Raw genomic sequence first — 20,450 nt, forward strand, 5'->3', positions numbered from 1 at the left:
ATCAAAACCAAGAAATCAATATTGGTACCAATAGTATTGCCTAGACCAGTGATTTTCAGTCTGTGTGCCATGAAAATTTTTTGAAGACCAGCTCAGCTCCCATAGCTCAACAGTTAGGGCACCGGCCACATACACCGAGGCTGGCAGGTTCAAACCCTGCCCAGGCCCACCAAACAACAATAACAACTACAACAAAAAAATAGCTGGGCATTGTGACGGGTGTCTGTAGTCCCAACTACTTGGGAGGCTGAGGCAAGAGAATCGCATAAGCCCAAGAGTTTGAGGTTGCTATGAGCTGTGATGCACTCTACTGAGGGTGACTTACTGAGACTGTCTCAAAAAAAAAAAAAAAAGTTTTTTGGAGACCATTATTAAATTAAATTAAATTATTTTTGAAAGATGGTCAAAGCACAGTAAGTATATTCTTTTTTTACCCTTTTTAAATGAGCATAAGTAAGTGTGCCACGATAGTTTATATATAGGTTCAGGTGTGCTGTGACATCAAAAAGGGTTGGCAAACACTGGCCTAGCCTATAAACTTTATTTCAGCTTCACCAGTTTTTCTGCTAAGATCCTTTTTCTTTTCTTGGAACTGATTAGGATCCCACTTTACATTACTAGTCACATCTCTTTTAATCTCCTCCAATCTGTAACAATTCAGACTTTTGTTGTCACCATGACCTTAGCACTTGTAAAGAGTACGGGTCAAGGGGCTTTTTGTGCTGTTTCTCAATAATGTTTTCTCGTGATGAATTTGAGGTTATGCATTTTTGGCAAGAATACCCAAGAGGGTATGGGGTGTATTTCTTAGCACATCGGATCAGGAGTGTATGATAAAAATATGTTTTATTACTGGTGATGTTAACTGTGATCACTTAGTTAGTGTTTTTTGTAATTCTTCACCATAAAGCTACTGTTTTTGTCTATTCTAGGGGGAATACTCGGAGACTTCGTGACTATTCTATTTCTACTCAGACCTCTGGTCGTGCATTTACTGCACCATTTAGCAGTAGATCTTTTCTGCAATGGTTATTACTGTGATGTTCTGATGGTGATTTTCTATTCCACCCCCCATGTTTTTTTTTAATACATGAAAAGCAAAGAAATCTGTATCTTTTCTTACTGGAGTGTCTGCATACAACCCTTTGGGAAGTATCTTAGACTAATTTGGCAGGTAACACCTTTTTTTAACACCAGGCCTAAAGATTTTCATGGCACTTTGTAGTAAGGGAGTATTTGTTCCTGAAAAAAAATTAGGACACTCTTAAACACAATCTAAGTATTGCCCAATAAATGATATAATGTCACATAGATTAGATGAGCCAGTATAAAGTTATCAAAAAAGTATGTTCTTTATTTTCTTTTGGTTGCTATTATTTAGTTGTTTACATTTTGCTGAGATCATGGAGGGTTTTTATCCTTCGTGGTGTAAAAAGAGAACAGGCATTGGAGCTGCTGCACCGGCATTTGATTCCTCCTGTCCCTTGAGATGAGGCCACCAGCCCTTAAATGAGACTCCATTGGAAAGAGATTATGGGATCCTTTCAATAATTGCTCAGCAAGTGACCTCACACAGACAACTCCATCAGTCCTGGGTTCCCTCAGGGGGTAGGATACGGAAGGGCAGTTGACAGATGTTTAATGTAGCCCCACAGGATGGTACGAATTGCTGCATTGGGGGTATTTATCAGTATACATTTTCTATTTCCTAAGAGCCTCATTTCTGACATGGAAGAGTGATAGGACAGATGTGTAATCAGCAGAAGGTCATAAAGAAATAGCTAAGTGAATGAGAGGGGAGTGAATTTGGAGTTGCAGGGTCAGGTAAGAAAGGTGATGGTTGAGTGTTGTAGCGCAGGCAGGAGCCATGACACGGTGAACTTAGAATGTCCCAAGAGGAGACTTTCCCGACCACCCAGGTCTGGAGGTGGAGGGAAGAACTCGTCGAGAAATCAACATGCAGAGTTTCTGTGAAAAAGTCTGCTGAGACCCAGAGACACAGACACGTATCAGCCTGCAGAGATGCAGATTAGGTGCCACCCTGAACCGGATTCTCAAGAGGTTTTATTAATATTGTAGGGCAGGTGTTTCCAGAATGAAGAAGTAAAGCGTTAATAGACTAGTCTCTGGACTCAGTCATGCGGGTGGTCTTTTGCTTAGAAAAAAAATTCATCAGGGTGGAGGCACAAAATCATATAATAGTTCTCTAATGTGGAGCTAAGTAGATTACAAAATTGCCATAGGGAATGGGAGAGGACCAGTTACAGTTATAGCCTTCAGGCTAGATCGTCTTAGTGCAAGGGTAATTTTTAATCCTCTTCTAATCCTGCTGATACCCAGTCTCCACTAAGCTGCTGAATTTTACTTGGATGTCCCCAAACTAGTTTTCTGTCTATGGAGTGGGGAGGGCACTGAGACCCAGGATCATTCCTGCGACAGTCATCTGCAATGACTGCCCATGCTGGAGGGGCTGTGCTTTAGTAAAGGACGTGGAGGAAAGGGTGTCTCAAGCCTGAGAATCATGTGTGCTGACAAGTCGAGGGGGCCCCAAGGTCTGTTTGCTTTAGCCAGGAGATGAGCTTCCGTTTGAAGGAAGCAGCATCATACAGCTGTGAGAAGGTCTGACAGACCTGATGTCCAGGCCAGTGAACTTGTCTCGTGGCCAAGTGGGCCACCCTGCTCTGCTCGGTCAGCTCACAAAGCCCCCAAGTCCTCCTAACCAAAGATGTTTTTAATGAGGAAAGGACTGTCAAAAGTTCTACAGATTTCTATGGGTTAAAAAAAAACCTCTGGAAGTTATCTTTTTTCTTCAGCAAATGGAAACATCTTAACCTAAGGGCCTATATAAATCTTTCATGTTGAGCAACATAAATTGAGACACATAAGTGATGCATATCAGTTCATGTTTGTCTCTTTTTTGCCTTTATTTTAAGAGAAGAGAAAGTCTAGAGTTCTAAATATGAGTTTAGCTGGGTTTTTATTTTCACATTGGACCAATTTTTTAAACCACAATGTCTACTCAGGTAAAAAAGTTTCCTGACCCCTTAAGTAATATGAATGGTGTAGGTTATACTTTATTATATATAAATTGGATTTTTATCTTTGTTGTAGCTCTTATAACAAAAAATCCTTTTCTTAATTTCAGTAGATTTAGAGAGTACCAGTAGAGCTTTGTTAAATGGATATATTGTGTAGTGGTGAAGTCCAAGGTTTTTAGGTATCTATCACCTGAATAGTGTATATAGGATGGCTGTGAAGTTTGTACCCAGTAGGTAATTATTCATCCCTCACTACCTATTCCATCTTCCCTCCTTCCAAACCTGCAATGCTCATTATCTTTATATTGGAAAAGATATTAGTATTAATAGATTCTTGATCATTTTTCTGACATTTTATAAACTAGTAGAAAATTTCAGGAGAGAACATTTCTCTGGCTTCGGGGTTTTTTTTCCATAAAGAGAACTCATATTCTCCTAGGAGATTTAATAGTCACTCTGAAGTCATATCTTATTAAATATTTTCATTACTTTTACAAACTATACTTCAGTAAATTCACTGATTGATATACAGTGAAGTAGCTTAGATCAGATGGTTCTCAAGAAATTAGCAAGGAGGAACATAACATTCAGAGGGAAACTAATGGATCACAAAAAAATGCCTTACTCGTAAAATTAAGTAACCTTCAATAAAAGTAAATGAATAAAGTAATAATGGCTCCACATTTTGTATTTTCTAAGTGCTTAGAGCAACCTTGTAAATAAGCAAGGACCTTAAATGAGGGGAGGAGGGAGAGATGGCTAAAACGTAAATTACTCAACAGTGACATTGATGGTGACTTTAATTTACTCTGATTCCATCAGAAAAGCTAATTAGTTTCTTTTCCAGACCACGAAATGAAAATGGTGTGACATTTTGCTCATCTTTAGGAAAGGCCTAATACGGGCATAAATTCAGTCCTGAATTTAGGTTGGTGATTTTAAGAGAGTGGTTTAAAGGCTGGTGCTTACCTCGGGCATTTATCTTTGTCTCAAGAATGCAATGGCATCCTTTAAAATTACCATCATCCTTTCTGTTTAAAGGTAAGAAGTTGTTGAAGGATCTGGGTTTGAATTGGCCCTGCTACTTTCTGGCTGTGTGGTCTCGGGGAGGTGTAAACCCCTCTTTATCTCAGAATCTTCATCGATACACGAGAAAGCTGATAAATAATGTATGCGCAGGTGGTCAGCACAATGCCCGGCCCAGCCCAGGGCTTCATCTGTATGTGTTGAATCCAAAATACTAGGTGAGGAGGTAAAAATGGAAGTTTCCACAGTTCCATGGGCCTACAGACAGTCTGTAGCCCACATTGGAGTCAGCAGGAAAAAAGCCACCATGGTCTTCAAAGCAAAGGCTTCATCACTTCCAGATTCAGCATTTCCTTTTATAATAAATATATTATAATGTCTGTTTTCTCTCCTGAAATTTGTAAATCATATAACTTACCTAAATATGTAATTTCAAGAGAATTATTCTCTAACTTGAATGTAAAAAAAAAAAAATTCCCTAATAAAGTAACACATATTTCAGTGTTATCAACCTGTACAGAACTACGCTAGATGATATGGCGTCTCATTCCTCCTCACAATTAATGTTTGTACTTAAAGGAAATGAAACACTCATCTAAACATGGTTAGTCATTTTTGCTTAAATGGACGTTACAAAAGAGGCCTAAAGAGTATATGTATGTACATAATTGCTATTAATGGGATAGCTACAAATGCGGCCTAATTTGGGTGTGTTTTACTGAAGACTGATGTCTTGAGTGGTATTAACTCTATGAGTTTTCTGAAATGGTAATGGCTCATTGGTAAAGTTCCAAATAAAACAAAGTACAGATATACTTTGGTTTACATGATAATTATGACCCTGGAAGTATCAAAGAGTTGGATTCTATGAACTGACATGAAAGCCCAACAGGGCGTTTGAAAGTTGCATGGGAAGCAGACATTTCTTCCAGGAGGCATCTTCTGTCCATGTTTCCCACCCACGGGCTAAGGTAACTGAGGCGGGCTCTCACAGATGTCTTGAATTCCTCCTTTACACCATGACCTTAAAGTAATAGGAGAACAGAGGTAGAAATAAAAGTGAAGCGTAAGTGTAACTGTCTTATAGAATGTACACTTCATGGGAACTCAGAATCCCCAATATTCACACATGATTTGTTTGAACACACTTTGTTCCTAAAACCTCCTTTAGGACAAAAACTGCCATTCTTTGCTTTACCAGACATCATGCTAAATTATCATTCCTGAAACCATTCCAAAAATTTTGTTTTTCTGAGGCTCTTATTTGTCTTTCTGTCACATTATGACCATTACTCATCCTCCGTGAATTTGCAGGCTTGATTGGTCTTGTGATTTTCTATGCTTACCTGTTCTGTCCTAGCCAAGATAATAGATAATGGTTTGATCTTGGTGGTTTCCAGGGCTAGATTATGGCAAAGAATAAATTTCATTATTTCTTGGTGTGCTGTTGGGAGTTAAAGCCACCTGTAACAGCTTCTTTGTCACCTGGTTGTGACACTGTCTTATTCCCAAGTGATATTCACATGGGAAACCGTCACCGTTTTATCATGTGTTTATAATGCGTAGGAGGTTTTGATTGTCAAGGGGGAAGGATGCAGGTACAGCTCAGTACTGTACAAAGCACAACACTTTATCTAGCACACAAATGTTTTTAAAAAGTGTTTGTGAGGTGTTTTGTTTTGTTTTTTCCAGCTGACATCCCAGCATCCTTACGCTGAAGTTTTCATCGGCCGGCCACATGTTTGGACTGTCGACCTCAACAATCAGGAGGAAGTAGAGGACGCGGTGAAAGCGATTTTAAATCAGAAGGTCTTTTCTTTTGTTCTACTTTCCCCCATTTGTAATATGACCTGAAATGTGTGGGAAGTGTCAGTTTTAGTAAATGGAACATTTCCATATTAGCTTGGAGTTAGAAAAACACCAGGCTATAGGATTTGGCCCTAGAATTTCATGGATGTTGTGTGAAGTGGAAACAGAGCTGGTGTCCAGATGTGGATGTGGATTCTACAGACCCTTTTTGTATGGTTCCCTGGGCTGCCAGGGGCAGAAAGCAGGGGCTTGAGATGTGCTTGCTTCAGGTATCTAATTATGCTGTCCTCACAAAGGCCTGAAGAATCCTGTTTCCTCTACAAAAAAAAGTAGAAGGAAATACTAGGAAATATTTTTATGAGGCACCTGTAACTAACATTTTGAGACTCTTCTGATCAATTCAGTAGACAGTCATTAAGTACCTACCATACACAGAGCACCTCTGAGCCACTCTGGGTGGGTGGGGGGAGGTATTTGCCTCCATAAACATGGATGAGGCTGGCTTTTTGCCTATAGGAATCTTACCATCCAGTGGGAATGAGTTCAATTATCCTCTCTGCCTACCCTGAGACTGCCATGGACTCTATCCAGTATCAAGGTATACTCTGCCCTTGAACTTCTAAGATTGGCGTGCACTGTACATTTTTCATGATGTTTTCAGAGAAGCAGTATAGCTGTGCTAGGGGAAGACAGGCTGGGCACACACAGTTTGGCTCTGGGTTCCATCCCTCCCCCTTCCTGGCAACATCCCCTCATCTATAATCTACATAATGAGAATTAAGTGAGATAATGTATATGAAGTGCTTAAATATAATGCGTCCCACTATAATACCTGTTTAGTCAATAGTAAATGTTCCTCTTTTTGTTACTAATGATCTGAATTTCCACTACAGGCAGTGTGCAGGCAAGAAATCCATGAGTCTCACTACTGTATTACCAGTGCCTGGCACGGGGATTTACCTAATGCGTGGATGGGAGAGGAAAAGCGAGGAATAGATGTCCGCAAATAAGCATAACTCTAGGCAGGATATGTTCAGTGTCAAAAACAACATGCAGAAGTTCTAGGAGTGGAGAGCAGGGAGCCTTCCTGGAAGATGCATTCTTTGAGTTTCATCTTATAGGAAGAGTATGAATCTGCAAAGCAAAACCGAGAAGTGGACCCAGAAGGGGACGGGTCCAAGGCATAGGCAGGAGGCTGGAAAGGCATATAGCCTGAGAGGAGTAGCCAGTTTGCCCGCATGATGCCATCTTTTCCTTTCCTTTTGGGAAACAGAATAGGATGACCAGTCTATGTCCCACTGAATTGCCAGTTTTAGTAACTGAGAACATCTTGAGAGCAAGAGCGTGGTGATCTGGCACCCATTCCCTGCTGCCTTAAAAAGATGGTGGGTTAGTGGACTTTGATGCAACTCTCAGCTTCCCACTGATGACATGGGCATCCCAGTTTCAGTCAGTCTCCATAGTTGAGGATAGAACGTCCCCAACTCAGGTGACTGAGCTGATAGAAGCGCTAGGTAGAGCCTGGTCCCACTGGGCTGCTCAAGATACCCGCCACACATCTGAAGCTTCAGTGCTGGAGGGTCATCCTTGTGGAGGCTTAAGGTTCTTCCTTCTTGGGTCTCCAGTCACTTCAGTTGTTAATTTCCTAAAGCTGCCTTAACAAAGTAGCACAAAGAATTAGGGGGCATAAAACAACAGAAATTTATTCTTTCACAATTCTGGAAACCAAATATATGAAATCAAAATGTCAGCAAGGTCATACCCCACCAAGCTTGCTTGAGCCCAGGAGTTGGAAGTTGCAGTGATTATCATGACACCTATGCTCTACCCGGGATGACAGAGTAAGACTCTGGCTCCAAAAAAAAAAAAAAAAATAGATAGGGCTATGATAAGGAGTCTGGATTTTATAAGTATGAAGGGGAGTTTTTGATCAGGGGAATGACATGACCTAGTTTACATTTTAAGTTATCAAGAGAAATTACAGTATCTGCCTAACTCAAATCCTATGGTTAGTAAATAGAGGAGCCACAACTCAAAGCCTGATCTTCTAGTTATTTCTAAGACCATCTCTCTTTGAATGATGCCCAGCCCACCCTGTCACACCAGACTGTGAAGGGTTTCTCATGCAGGCTGATCTGAGGGCAGTTTCCTGCAGGAGCTATCCCCTGACTTGGAGGGTGAGTGGAGACAGGAAATCTCTCAGGAAGGAGATGATGGGGAGATAATGGAAAGTTTCCAAAGCCAGCAGGAACTCCACAGTGCAGCCTGCAGGCATCCTTCCTGTATGAGGAACAGCCCTTTTTCCACAAAGCAGGATGACCAAGAACATCCCCTTGTTTCGCCACAGTTGGCCCTACTTGGGTTTCTCAGTGATTGGGTGTGGTTTTAGCACTTACTTTTCATTCATCTCCCTAAGAGGCCTTGACTTACTCCTCAAGAACTGCTCTGCAGAGATATGCCCACCGTCCTTTCCCCCAAGCCCCACCTCAGGGCTTGCCGGTGTGTCCTCTTCCCAAAGCCAGGGCGGGTCTGGAGAGCTTTCTCACACAGAGACCCCTGCCTGCTTCCATCCACAGCAGGGAGCTAGTGAACTTGCTGGCAGAGGTGGCCTGAGAATACAATTTCCTTTTTTTTTTCCATTATGGGTAAATTGTTTGGCTTCATATGCTTTAAAAGAGTGAATTGGGACCAGTCAGCATCCCTTTGGTTAAAAAGGGCTTGGTTGGTAGGAGAACAGATAAAGAGCCATTTTTCTGTATTTCTTACATTGAGCCCTTTGAATTAATTCACTTTCTTTTCAATGGATGCCTTTGGAATATGTTATCAGAATGGCACTTGGGCACTCACTGTGGTTCCCACTTAACTGGATGTGTTGTGGTCTCATGAAAGATGACCACCAACAGTATCCCATTCTAAAGGTTCTGTTTGTCCACTGATAAAAGAACCTAGATATGCCATGGTCTTTACTTCATATAGCTTCTTTTTTCTTTTTAATTCTTCTATGACTCTTTAGAAGGAAATTTATCTCCAGGTGAGTTACAGAAAGCTTCTGGAGCCACCTTATGGGTCTAGAAAATATCCTTTAAAAGAAAATAAAAATTTTACGTTTTTATGAGGAATTGTATCTGAGTCAAAGAGGGAACAGTAAGCTTAAAAGCTTGGGATAGAGGGAGCAAGCTGAGGACATAAAATGTAGTTCTTCAAAGCATCCTGAGCTCTTGGGAGATGAGCTATCTAGGAATTGAGCAACCTCCTTGTTCTTATAGAATCGTCTGCTGTGATATTATAGTACTTAGGGCTCAGCCTTTGTAGATCTCTCCAGACAGAGATGGGCAGGTATGGCTGACACCCCAGCTGCATGGTGCACCATCTAGTTGTGTATTTGTAGGCATGAAAATCTTAGAAATCATGGCTGAAGATTTCAAATGTAATGTGATTCAACACATAAGAGGAGAGGATGTCCTGAAAACAATTGCTGGGGTGCCCACTGAGAAATGTCTTCTCTGTTGATTTTCAGCTCAACAAGCTTCAACTCACAGATGTTTTGTCCAGTTTTCCCTGTGGGTTCAAACTAGGGAAATGTAGACTGAGGAGGATGCTGCTGGCTGTGCCCCTCTTCCCTGTCCCTGACAGGTGCTATTGGGCTCTCTGAAGCTGAAGTGGACTAGATTGCTGGTGATTTCCTCAGAAATGAAATTTTCATTTCACACTGGTAACGCACTGAAAACACAGGTCTTGGTGTTGGGAAACACTGCAGCATAGATAAAACCCACATTTCTTTCCCTTCTGGTATCACAATATTGATCAGATTACCTCCTCCACCCCAATGAAGCACCTTCCTGGGTTTCCTGCTCCCCTCAAAGAAATCGAGGTACCTTCATTTAGAAATATGAAGGCTTTTGTGGAAATCCAATGACTCTTTCCAACTTAGTCTCGCCAGCATCATGGTCTTGAGCTCCACCTTCCTACTGTCAAGTCAAATCTCATACTACTTGTTTCCACCAGGGGTATCTGTGGCAACTTGGCTCTCCCAGTCTTAGCTTGCTAGGTTCATAGCTGGCCTTAAAAGCCCAGCCAGAGCAGAAGTCAGCTTTGACCTTCTGGCCTCCCTCTAGCTGAGCTCTTTGTGGCACTTTATCGCTTTTATTTTGCACCATGTGTTCTTTGGGGATGTGCTAGTATGTCCTCACCTACTAATGCAGACCATTGCCTTTGTCACTGCTATGGGTCCTTAAAAATGGCAGCCATGCATTCAGAGGTTTAAGTCTCCACACGTAACACACTGCTGTGCACTGGGATACAAAGATGGTCCATTAGCCATGGACTTTACCCCATGGAGCTTCCCTGATGGCAAGTGACAATCACTGCTTTTTGTTGAATGCCTCTGATGTTGCAGACACTAAGCCTCGCATCTTTGTTCCCCCCATACGATCTTCAAAGCTTCAAAGAAATGGGTTTATTTTATCACCTTTTTATATATAAGGCACCTGGGGCTTAGAGATGGCAAGTAGTTTGCTCAGGATCCACAACTAGGAAGGAGCAGGGTGAGATCATAAGCCAGTTCTATTGGCTTCCAGCGCATAGTTTTAACCCTCATGAAGCAGCCTCCAATGGTTGGTACCTGTATGACAGTGGACCAGTGGAGGAATGGGTGAGTGTCACATGTTCCCTGTCGTCCTCCTTCATGGAACCATGTTCTGTTTTCACAGATCGAGCCTTACATGCCATATGAATTTACATGCGAGGGGATGCTACAGAGAATCAATGCTTTCATCGAAAAACAGGTAAAGCTCATTAGAAATCCATCTTTCTTTCCTGAGTCTTGCTTCCTGTTATCCCAGGGCTGTTAGGAATAGTTAAGAGCTCACTGGGTTTCTGTGGTGATTTTTCTGCCTTGGAAGACTCTAGAAGTGAGATAATGCTTTGTTGGCATTCAAAAGGCAGCAGTGCCATGGTCACCCAAGGGAACTAGGCTTTCCCTTGGGGATATGGTCTTTATGACAGTGAAAGATCAAGTGGAAAGTTCCAACAGGAGAGACTGGACGGTCATGACTTAGATATCACTGACCATTAGGGCCTGTGCCCTGAGCAGGTTTTTGAGGACATATAAAGATTGTGGAGGGGAGAGAGACAGATAGGTGGCTCTCTGGTCCCACCTTATCTTCATTTCTTACCCTAAGAAAAGCAAGAACTGAAACCAGTGGTTTCTAAGCATTTCATTAATGTTTGGTAACTCTAAACATGTTAGGACTTTTTAGTGGTTTTCAAACTTCTTTTAAGAAAGGACCTTTTCAAGTGAAACCTTAGCCGGAAACCTAGGTACATAAAACAGATAAAAGCAGGACTTCAGTTCCAAAGCAGGGTGCCTAGAGTCCCACTACCCCCAGCAGGGTTTGGAGATTGCAGGTTGTGCTCTGAGAAGTAAAGGCCAGGAGAGCATCGCTACCGTTTTATAGCATTTTAAGTCCTTGAGCTTCAAAAGCAATGTGGAGCTGGAAATAGATGACTCAGAACCCTCAAGAAGAAGGGAATATGAACTCTTAAACCAAATTCTAGAAATAAGAGGCTTTTCTTAAAGAGCAAAGCACAGAGTCTTTTAAGATGATCAAGGGATCTGTTTACAATGGAGCATGAGGATGGTACAAGCTGAAAATAGAGATGGTGTGTTAAAAATCTAGGTAGATGTATTGTAGGCCCAAGGGGGGGCTTTCAAAGGAAGAGGTGGTGGTTTGAGGAGACAAACTGTGGTGAGCAGCCAGCAGCCCTGGGTGCCCCCACGGAGGGGGAGCCATGGGTCATGTGCCCAGGGTGGCGCCTTTGGCATGACGAGTTTTTGTTTAGTGGCAAGAGGGCATGTTGTGCCTTCCAGACACCTGGGTTCAACTCCTGACACCACAAGTTTTTGGTTGTATGACTGGGGCATGTGGCTCAGCTTTTCTGTGCCTTAGTTTCCTCCTCTGTGAAATCAGGATCATAACAGGACCTACTTCCTTCCTAATGCACTGAAAGTCCCTGGAACAGGGACTGGCGCATGGTGTTCAGTCAATGCAGACTAGTACTAGTACTAGTGCTGGTGATTTGATACAGCATGCTGGACAGTGTTATAGCGTAGGACACTGTATTCTAATATAACTATTAATATGATGTATATGTATACATGGACACTCATCATTTGGCTCATCATCTCACTCATATGATACCATGCTGCTCGTATATGACACCAGAATAATAACTCTACCCACCACATCCATACAGATTCTGTGCCTACGTGTACAAACACGTCACTATATCTCATCCCAGGAAGTGACAGTAATTACCCCACACTCTAGATCAGCAGTTCTCAACCTTCCTAATGCCGCGACCTTTTAATACAGTTCCTCATGTTGTGGTGACCCCTAACTTTAAAATTATTTTCGTTGCTACTTCATAACTGTAATTTTGCTACTGTTATGAATCGTAATGTAAATATCTGATATGCAGGATGGTCTTAGGCCACCCCTGTGAAAGGGTCGTTTGACCCCCAAAGGGATCGTGACCCACAGGTTGAGAACCACTGCTCTAGATGGTAGAATGCGAGAATCACGGTCAATCAGGCTCACAAGCTATAGAATCTGTATTTGATGCTGATTTGGTGTGGGGCTAAGTCTGCACCAGCAGCACTGCCGGGGCTCAGGAGATGGCAGGTGTTCCAGAGCTGGGCTTCCCATCCTGTTTTACGTCCAAGAGCCACACATCCTTCCTGCAGGTGGAGAGGGGCTGTGGGTTCCCCTTTGACAGTGGATTTTTAGACAGCACTTGGTACCCGCTGTCTTGGATCCCTGCAGCTGTTGTGGAAGCTCTCCTCCTCTTTTCCTACCTCCACTTCCTCTTGGCATAAGTGACTCTTGGTCAAGTTTATTTGAAGGCATTTATTTCTTCCCAGAGGCTCATGAATCCCAGTGAGTCCTTAAAAGTCCTCAAGTCCTCTGTAAGGCTATCACTAAGAAGGTCATGTTCCCCTGGTAGACCTTTGGAAATGCTCCAGGCCACAGCGGTCCCACCTTTCTTGCTACCTCTGGGTCCCTTGCGCCCTGCCTGACACAATGATGCCCAGGGGAAAGAGTGGGTGCACGAACAAGAGGCGAGTGAGTGTACTTTTTATTCCTGCGTCTCAAGAGCCAGGAAGCTTGTCTTGGACTTTTTGGTTGGCAAAACACATTACTAAAATTGTCATCTGAAAACATGCTAATAAGAGTGCCCACCCTACCTTACCTCTGAATGAAGACTTTTCTACAGAGAGCTGCAGTTCATAGAAATTCAGAGATTGCTGTTTTGCCTTCTAGTGCTGATTCATTTGTCCACTCTGTGAATGTTTGTGCTGTGGGCTGTGCTGGCAGTTGGGGAGGAAACATGTTAAAGACCCCATCTCTGCCCTCAGGTAGCTTTTGAGCTTCGTGGAGGAGGCAGCCAGGTCCCCAGGCAAGATCACCAGCTGAGTTGAGCCCAGTAATAGTGAAGTGTGCAGGGTGCTTCAGGATTTCATGGCCCAGCCAGCAGGGTAGGGTGGGGGAGAGATGGGAGATAGTGTCTGAGGACATCTCGTGGGAAGCAAGTCCTGAAGGCAAGCTGGGGGCACAGGCAGGGCTGGACAAGTCAAGGACTGCAGATGAAGAGAAGTCGTTGTCAACTGTAGGAAATTCAGCTATGACCAGAGAGGTGAGGTTAAGAGGAGGCAGCAGAGCAGGAAGAGAGGATTGGAAGAAGGATTCAGATCTGATTCTGGAACAAGAGGAAGCTACAGGATGAAGGGCAGGGGTGCTATCAAATTGTTGTTTGAAAAAAACATTTTTATAAAACAGCCTCTCAGTGATCTACACTATAAAAGGGCCTGCTTTGAGTTCATCTCAGGATTTCTATTGAACCCAGAATGTTCCCCTGATGCCAGAGGAAGAGACCCCATTGGTTCACAGAGTGGATCTTCTGACTATCTTCTGGCTCCAGGCCTCAGTTTTTTAGAGCTTAGAGACTTTGTTATTATTTACAGCTAGAGGAATATCTTCAAAGAGCAAAGAGGATGGAAGGAAGGTGCTCCTGTATGAGCAGGAAAGCCTACAGCTCCCAGGAGGAGCTTCCTGCATCAGCTCTAATTAGGCTGGGCTCTGCCTTCAGAGTCCTCCCTGTGATCTGTACGGAGAACACAGCCCCTTTTACCCCAGAAACCTTTCGAGGTTGTCTGTCACGCTCAGCCAAGGCAGCAGGAGCCAGAGGGAGCCAACTGACATCAGTGGAGACCACCCCAGGCTTAAGTGTACAGCTGAAGTCTCCAGCAGGAAACCCACCTTAGCACACCTGGATGCAGGCACCCGGGGGCAAGTCTCACAGCCCTAGGGTGGGGGGACCACTGTTCTCCCTAATACCCTCTGACTTTATTAAAATATTGATCTGGATTGCATGCTTTTTTTAGATCAGTTCTCTGAAAGAGGCATTGTCTCCAACAAAGGGAAATTCTTTGTAATAAAGAGCAAGCACTATCATTCCCTATCCTGAGTGTGTGTCTGGGCATGTTAAGGTTTTCATTATACGTTTCTTGGGAAAATCTTATGTATTGGCCTCAGGCCAGAGAGTATAGCAACTTCTGTCAGAGCAATGGCAATGTTCAGATTGGTTTCTAAAAACCACAGATGTGCCCGAGACCCTATGTTCTGTTGCCTATAAAGACCCTATGAAAGGGTGTCCAACCTTTTTTCTTCTCTGCCAGACATCAGAAGGAGAGTTGTCTTAGGCCACACATTAAATACACAAACACTACCAAAAGCTGATGAGCAAAGAAAAAGTTCCATGCATAATTTCCATGATATCTGATAAGTAAAAACATCCTCACATATCTACATGCAGCTTGGGGGCCACAGGTTGGACACCTCCACTAGGTATAACCTCAGTCATGTGTGTTTGTAAACAGCTTTGTGATTTATGTGAAAAGCATTCTGGAGAGATGGAGGGTAAGAAAGAGTTAACTCCGAGAGCAGCTGTGGAATCTGCAGAAGCTGTAGGCTGTTTGTTCATCAGAGCCCATAATGAACTCCCTGGGGAGTGTTCTAGATGCAAGGACAAGCCTGTTGTCTGGAGAGTCCCAGGGTGATGGGGGTACACAGTTCTAGAGAAGAAGAAAAGGAGTTAGAAAAGATTGACACTTGCTTGAAAAATCAATGGCCACTGTTTGGCTGGTCCTGCTGATGGGGTGGTGGTGGTGGTAGTGGTAATGATTAAGTGCTGGACCCTGGAGGCTGGATCACATCTGCTGCCACTGTATCTGACCTTAGGCAAATTACGTGTTTGTGCTTCTTCCTCATCTGTGAAATGAGGATCTTGCTACCTGGCCCGTGGGGTTGGTGGAGGAGTCTACAGACGGATACATGTGACATGCGCTAAGCGCAGGGCCTGGGAGGCGCTGTGAGACAGCTACTTGCTGCACAGGAGCCCAGAAGCCCAGAAACCAGCAAGGTGTGTTCTTCAGACGGCCTCGCTGAAATGTAATTTACAGACCCTTAAAACTCACTGTGTGTTAGGGTACGATTCAATGACTGTTTTTAGCAAATTGGTAGAGTTGTGCAGTTTCTACCACAATCTCGCTTTGCAATATTTCCAGCACTCCAAAAAGCTCATTTGTGCCTGTTTAAAATCAGTCCTTGTTCCTGCGCCAGCCCTGAAAAACCACTGATCTCTTTTATCTCTCTCTAGATTTGCCTTTTCTGGATTTTTCTGGCTTCTTTCACTTGTCTTGGGGGTTCATCCAGGAGGTAGCAGATATCTGCCCTTACATCTCTTTATTGCTGGGTGCTGTGCCGTGGCACAGATATACCACAGTTTGTTTATCCATCCACCAGTTGATGGCATTTGGGTTATTCCTACCTTTGGCTTGTATGGTAAGTGCTGTCCATGAGATCTTTGTGTGCTGTGTGTTTGCATTTCTGGTAGGTGCCTGGTGGCCAAGAGCATGAATATGGTAGATTTACCTCTGGCTCTTTGAGGGTGAGCTTGCCTCTCTGTGGATTTGCATGGGTAGAGATATTCCGTGTTGCTCAGCTTTACAGCGCCCTCTGTTGCCTTTGTGAAAACACAAATTCACAGTTCCTTGGGGGAAACAGCACCAGGGGCTGCCTGTGGACAGAAGTCACTTCCTTTTGAGGGACAGTTCAGACTGAATATTGGGGGATCCAACCTGGCAGCAGAGGTGCGATTAAGGCAGCCACTTCACATTCATTGAACCCTTCCTGTGCCAGACGCTGGATTTCCCAGCATAACACAAATAATGCGTGTACTACAGCCCTCAGAGAGCTGGCTGGACGGGGCCCAAACCCCATCTTCATGATCTGGGACCTGTTCTACCAACCTTCTTTCTCCTTTTTTTTTTTGCAAATTCCTGGTCGGCTTTCCTCTAGCTTCTGCCTCTAGGCACGTATATCCAAACCTGTCCTCTTGGTTCCAAACAGTGTGGTTTCCACAGAAATCCACTGTTCCCAAGGCACTGTGTTGGAGATTTGGCCTGTGCAGGGGCTTGAGGGCTTGTGGAGCAGGCCCCATCACACACTGCTCAGCCTTCTCCTTTTGGCCCTTCAGTTCCTGCTTCTCCACTTTGCTCCAAGCTGATGACCCTCTTCCCGGGCCCAGCCAACCAAGAGGGAGGGACATCCTGGTTGGGACAAGCCAGCCCCTCTGCTAGAGCTGCTCCCAGGGATCCACCTCCACCTCAGCCCTTGTGGTATTTTCGTGAGCAGTGTTTTCTCCCTGCTCTTAATTAGCCTTGGTTACTACAGAGGCACCGCCCTTACCTCTTCACAGCAGATTGTGTTTATTTGTTTAGAACATTGTTTTCTCTCATAATTTTTTTGGTTAATAGACCTTTCTTACTATGGTTTATGGCTGTCATATGGATGGATATTCCAGAACAATCAGGCATATTCAGGGAAATTTGGTGACTGGTTGAAATAACTGTTAGGAAGGAATGCAGATGTTCTGTGTTCTACGTGGACTTGTTAACCAGATTGGAAATAACTGTTTATGTCTCATTCTAGTGGCATAGAAGCTTGCTAGGTTGCAATAGTCTCCTTTTCTCCGGCTGCTGCTATCAAAGCCCCAGGATGCTTCTAAAATCATTTGGTTCAACAGTCTTTATTGAGCACCAGGTATCTGCAAAAGATCATGTTGGTGAAAAGCTACTAATTTCTATGCAGCCTGCAAAGTCCAGTCCGGAAGTTCCTGTCCCTGGATGTCTTCTCTGATTGCTGTCACCATCACGCTTCCCTAGAGTTAATCCTGTCCCTCCTCCAAGTGGCCTGTGCATCTTGCTTGAGCACATGTTTTGTGCTGCTCTGTGATTTTTTTTTTAAGGTTGGCCTCTCTTACTAGACCGTGTACTAAACCTCTGAGCCAGCAACTGTGTCACCTTCATGTTTGTATTTTTGATGATCATTTGGAAAGCCTTGAATGAATGAAGGCAGCTTCAAAGCCTGTGTACGTGTGTGTTTTGCAGGTTTGAGCATAGGTGCTTGTGCCTGGTCTCAGCCCTGCTCTCTCTCCTGGGGTGCAGCAGCAGCTCTGTTTCCAGCACTGTGGGTCCCACTAGCTAGTCTGCTGCCCAGAAGTCTCCAGTGGCTTCCATCTCACACTGTGCGGGAAAGCCAGGGCTTTACATTGACTCCTGAATCTCTGGTGCTCTGCCTCCCCAGGACCCCCTGCCCAGACCCCATTGCCTCCCGCTCCCACCTCCTACCTCCCACCCACGGCATACACACTCTGCCCAAGCCACCAGAATACCCCACTCCTCCTAGAACAGACTGCTTTGTCAGAGCTTCTGATCTGGGTTTTCCTCCTCCAGGAATGTTCTTCCTAGATACTTGTGTGGCTTAGTTCTTCACCCAGGTCTTTTCTCAAATGCTGCCTTTGCAATGATGCCTTATGTAGACACCCCCACCCTCACTGCTGCTGCCCCCCACCTTTTTTGACAGGGTCTTGCTTTGTCACCCAGGCTGGAGTGCAGTGGCATGATAATAGCTCCCTGCAAAGCTCACTGCAACCTGGAACTCCTGGGCTCAAGCAAGCTTCCTGTCTTGGCTTTCCAAAGTGCTGGGATTAACATGCCCACCCTGACTTCACCTACTGCCTTTTATCATATGACATATACTTGACTTATCTATTTTGTTTTTATTTCTCCCTCCCTGAATGAAGACAGAGGATTGGGTTCCTTTTGTGTACCAAGTAATCCCCCCACACACCAGGGCCTAGAGCACACATAGTAATGGTGACGGCCCACACATATGTGGTGTGATATGTGTCAGGCACCTTTCACATCATCGTGAAGTGACAAACGAGCTAAGATTCAGATCTAGGCAGCGTGAGCTCTGAACCCTGATGCCTTTCTGCCTCTCACAAGTATTTGTGGGATGAACACATGAACGAGTAATTGAGCGACTGCTCAGAGGGAGGAGATAAGGCAAGTCAGCATTGCCGCCGTAGCCTGTGCTGTGGTTGAAGGAAATGGAAGACGTCCAGCCTCTGCGAGCATCAGGGTGCCGACACCCATGCATGAGAAGATGCTTATCACCAGGCTTCCTTTTCAGTTGTGCCCAGCACCTGAGGGTGGCTCTCATAGATGTTCGTGAAATCGCAGATATGATCCAGGCAGCTCAGCTGGCAGCTCCAGACCCTGGCACCAAGTAATGGTCATCCTTGGAACATTTGTTAGCGTCTCCAGGCGCCTTCTTCCCAGTCACCTCATTTTTATCTCACGGGAATTACATAAGGAATGAAGGGCAGATGGTATTATCCTCATGTTTTGTGCAAGAGTGGGCAGAGCTTAGCAGCCAGCTGTGAAGTCCCACAGCTGGGAGCCCGAGTCCCAGCCCGACTCCCGGCTCCCTCCCGCCTGCTCACTGATAACCCTTCAGGACTGCCCCACAGACTGTTGTGTATTTTGCCCAAAGGTTTACATAGTTGGTAACAGGACATGTTCTCCGAGCCCACTGCCTGCAGAACCCAGGGCAGGTTTTGCTTTGCTCATTTTTTTGTTGACTTTGGATCATTTAAAGTTAAGCACAAGGTATTTAGAAAAAAAAAAAAAAACTCAAAACATAAGTGGTAGGGAAGATGCTCCTGGATGCCTCCCCACAATGCTGCCCTCAGCTTTGTGCTCAGCAACCCTTTTATACACAGCTGGGGCCCTCGTGCTCCTGCAGTCACCCTCCATGTGACGGACAGGGTGGCGTGGGAAACATTTCCTCTGTCTGCACCAGTGCTCTGGAGCTCTGGGCTCTGAGATAACCCACCAGCTCCCCCATACTGGGGGAGGAAAGGAAGCGTGCAGAAAAGTAAAATATCCCAGAAGGACACACACTGAAAGGTACATTTCCTTACCACTCTTGACCCTGTCACTCCGAGGGCAGCTCCACCAGCAGGAGAGGTTCTCGGAGCAGCACGTGTGTTCACGCGTCTGTGAACCTCCTCCCAGGGCTCACTGCAGCGGAACACTAACCCTCCGTCCCTCACTCTGCTTTCACTTTAGGACGCCTTGGAGATGTTCCCCTGTTGGCACAAAGAAATCTGCCTCTTCTCTGGTGGTACTTGTCCTAAAACAGTTTTCTATTTAAATACAGCCCTCTGACTTTTCTGAGTTGTTCTGACAACACTGCTGTGCCAGCATCCCTTGCCGTCCTATACGGGATTCTCTACACATGCCCGGGGCAAGTTCCTGCAAGTGGGCCAGAATCACTCCAGGTGCAGCTGAAATGAGACTGGGGGGACAGGTCAGAGAGAGGTCCCGGAGGGCTCCCTGGTCCCCCAGCCCTCTCTCCAGCTCCAAGTCTTCCTCGGACTGGCCGGTTCTCTCCCCTCCCACCGCGCCATGGGAGGACTGGCTCTGCCCTGTTCTGCGCAGCCTCCACGCCTCTCTCCCGGGGATGCTGTGTTCCTTGTCTCACACTGCTCAGACTATTCCTCTAGTTGTTCAATCGGTAGAATGTCACACAGCAGAACCTGGAATGATGTAGTTTTCTTCTAAGTCATTTTGTTGTAAAATCAATGAGGAAAAAAATTAATTCCTGGCTAGGGCCACTGTCAGTGTGGAGTTTGCGTGTCCTCCCGTGTTTGTGTGGGGTTTCTCTGGTTACTGTGTTTCCTCCCACATCCCAAAGATGTTCTCAGTGAAGTTCACTGAAATGTCTACCAGGGTCCTCAAACTATGGCCCGCGGGCCACATGTAGCGGTGTGATTGTATTTGTTCCCGTTTTGGTTTTTTTACTTCAAAATAAGATATGTGCGGTATGCATAGAAATTTGTTCATAGTTGTTTTTTTTTAAACTATAGTCAAGCCCTCCAACGGTCTGAGGGACAGTGAACTGGCCCCCTGTTTAAAAAATTTGAGTACCCCTGGCATGATCCCCGTCTGAATGGATGTGAGGGTGTGTGTGAGCACATCCTGCCATGGGCTGGTGTCCTGTCCAGGGCTCTCTGCCTTGCACCCGGAGCCCCTGGGACCCATTGATGCTGAACCAGACAAAACAGGAATGAATACAGGTGATTTTAACAATAAAACTCTGTAAAGTA

At 44.7% G+C, this 20,450-nt stretch overlaps 1 protein-coding gene across 4 annotated transcripts in view; it reads left to right on the plus strand.

Moving 5' to 3' along the window:
* The window catches only part of MGAT5 (alpha-1,6-mannosylglycoprotein 6-beta-N-acetylglucosaminyltransferase), a 353,367-nt gene that overhangs the window by 324,495 nt on the left and 8,422 nt on the right, over positions 1 to 20,450 (plus strand). For all 4 annotated transcript variants that reach the window (XM_053596771.1, XM_053596769.1, XM_053596772.1 and 1 more), the window contains 2 exons: positions 5,757 to 5,873; positions 10,583 to 10,657. In XM_053596771.1, the coding sequence (XP_053452746.1) occupies positions 5,757 to 5,873; positions 10,583 to 10,657 (192 nt within the window). The remainder of the gene's footprint in view (positions 1 to 5,756; positions 5,874 to 10,582; positions 10,658 to 20,450) is intronic.

The sequence above is a fragment of the Nycticebus coucang genome, chromosome 7 (genome assembly GCF_027406575.1).
Source record: "Nycticebus coucang isolate mNycCou1 chromosome 7, mNycCou1.pri, whole genome shotgun sequence".
Classification (NCBI taxonomy): Eukaryota; Metazoa; Chordata; class Mammalia; order Primates; family Lorisidae; genus Nycticebus; species Nycticebus coucang.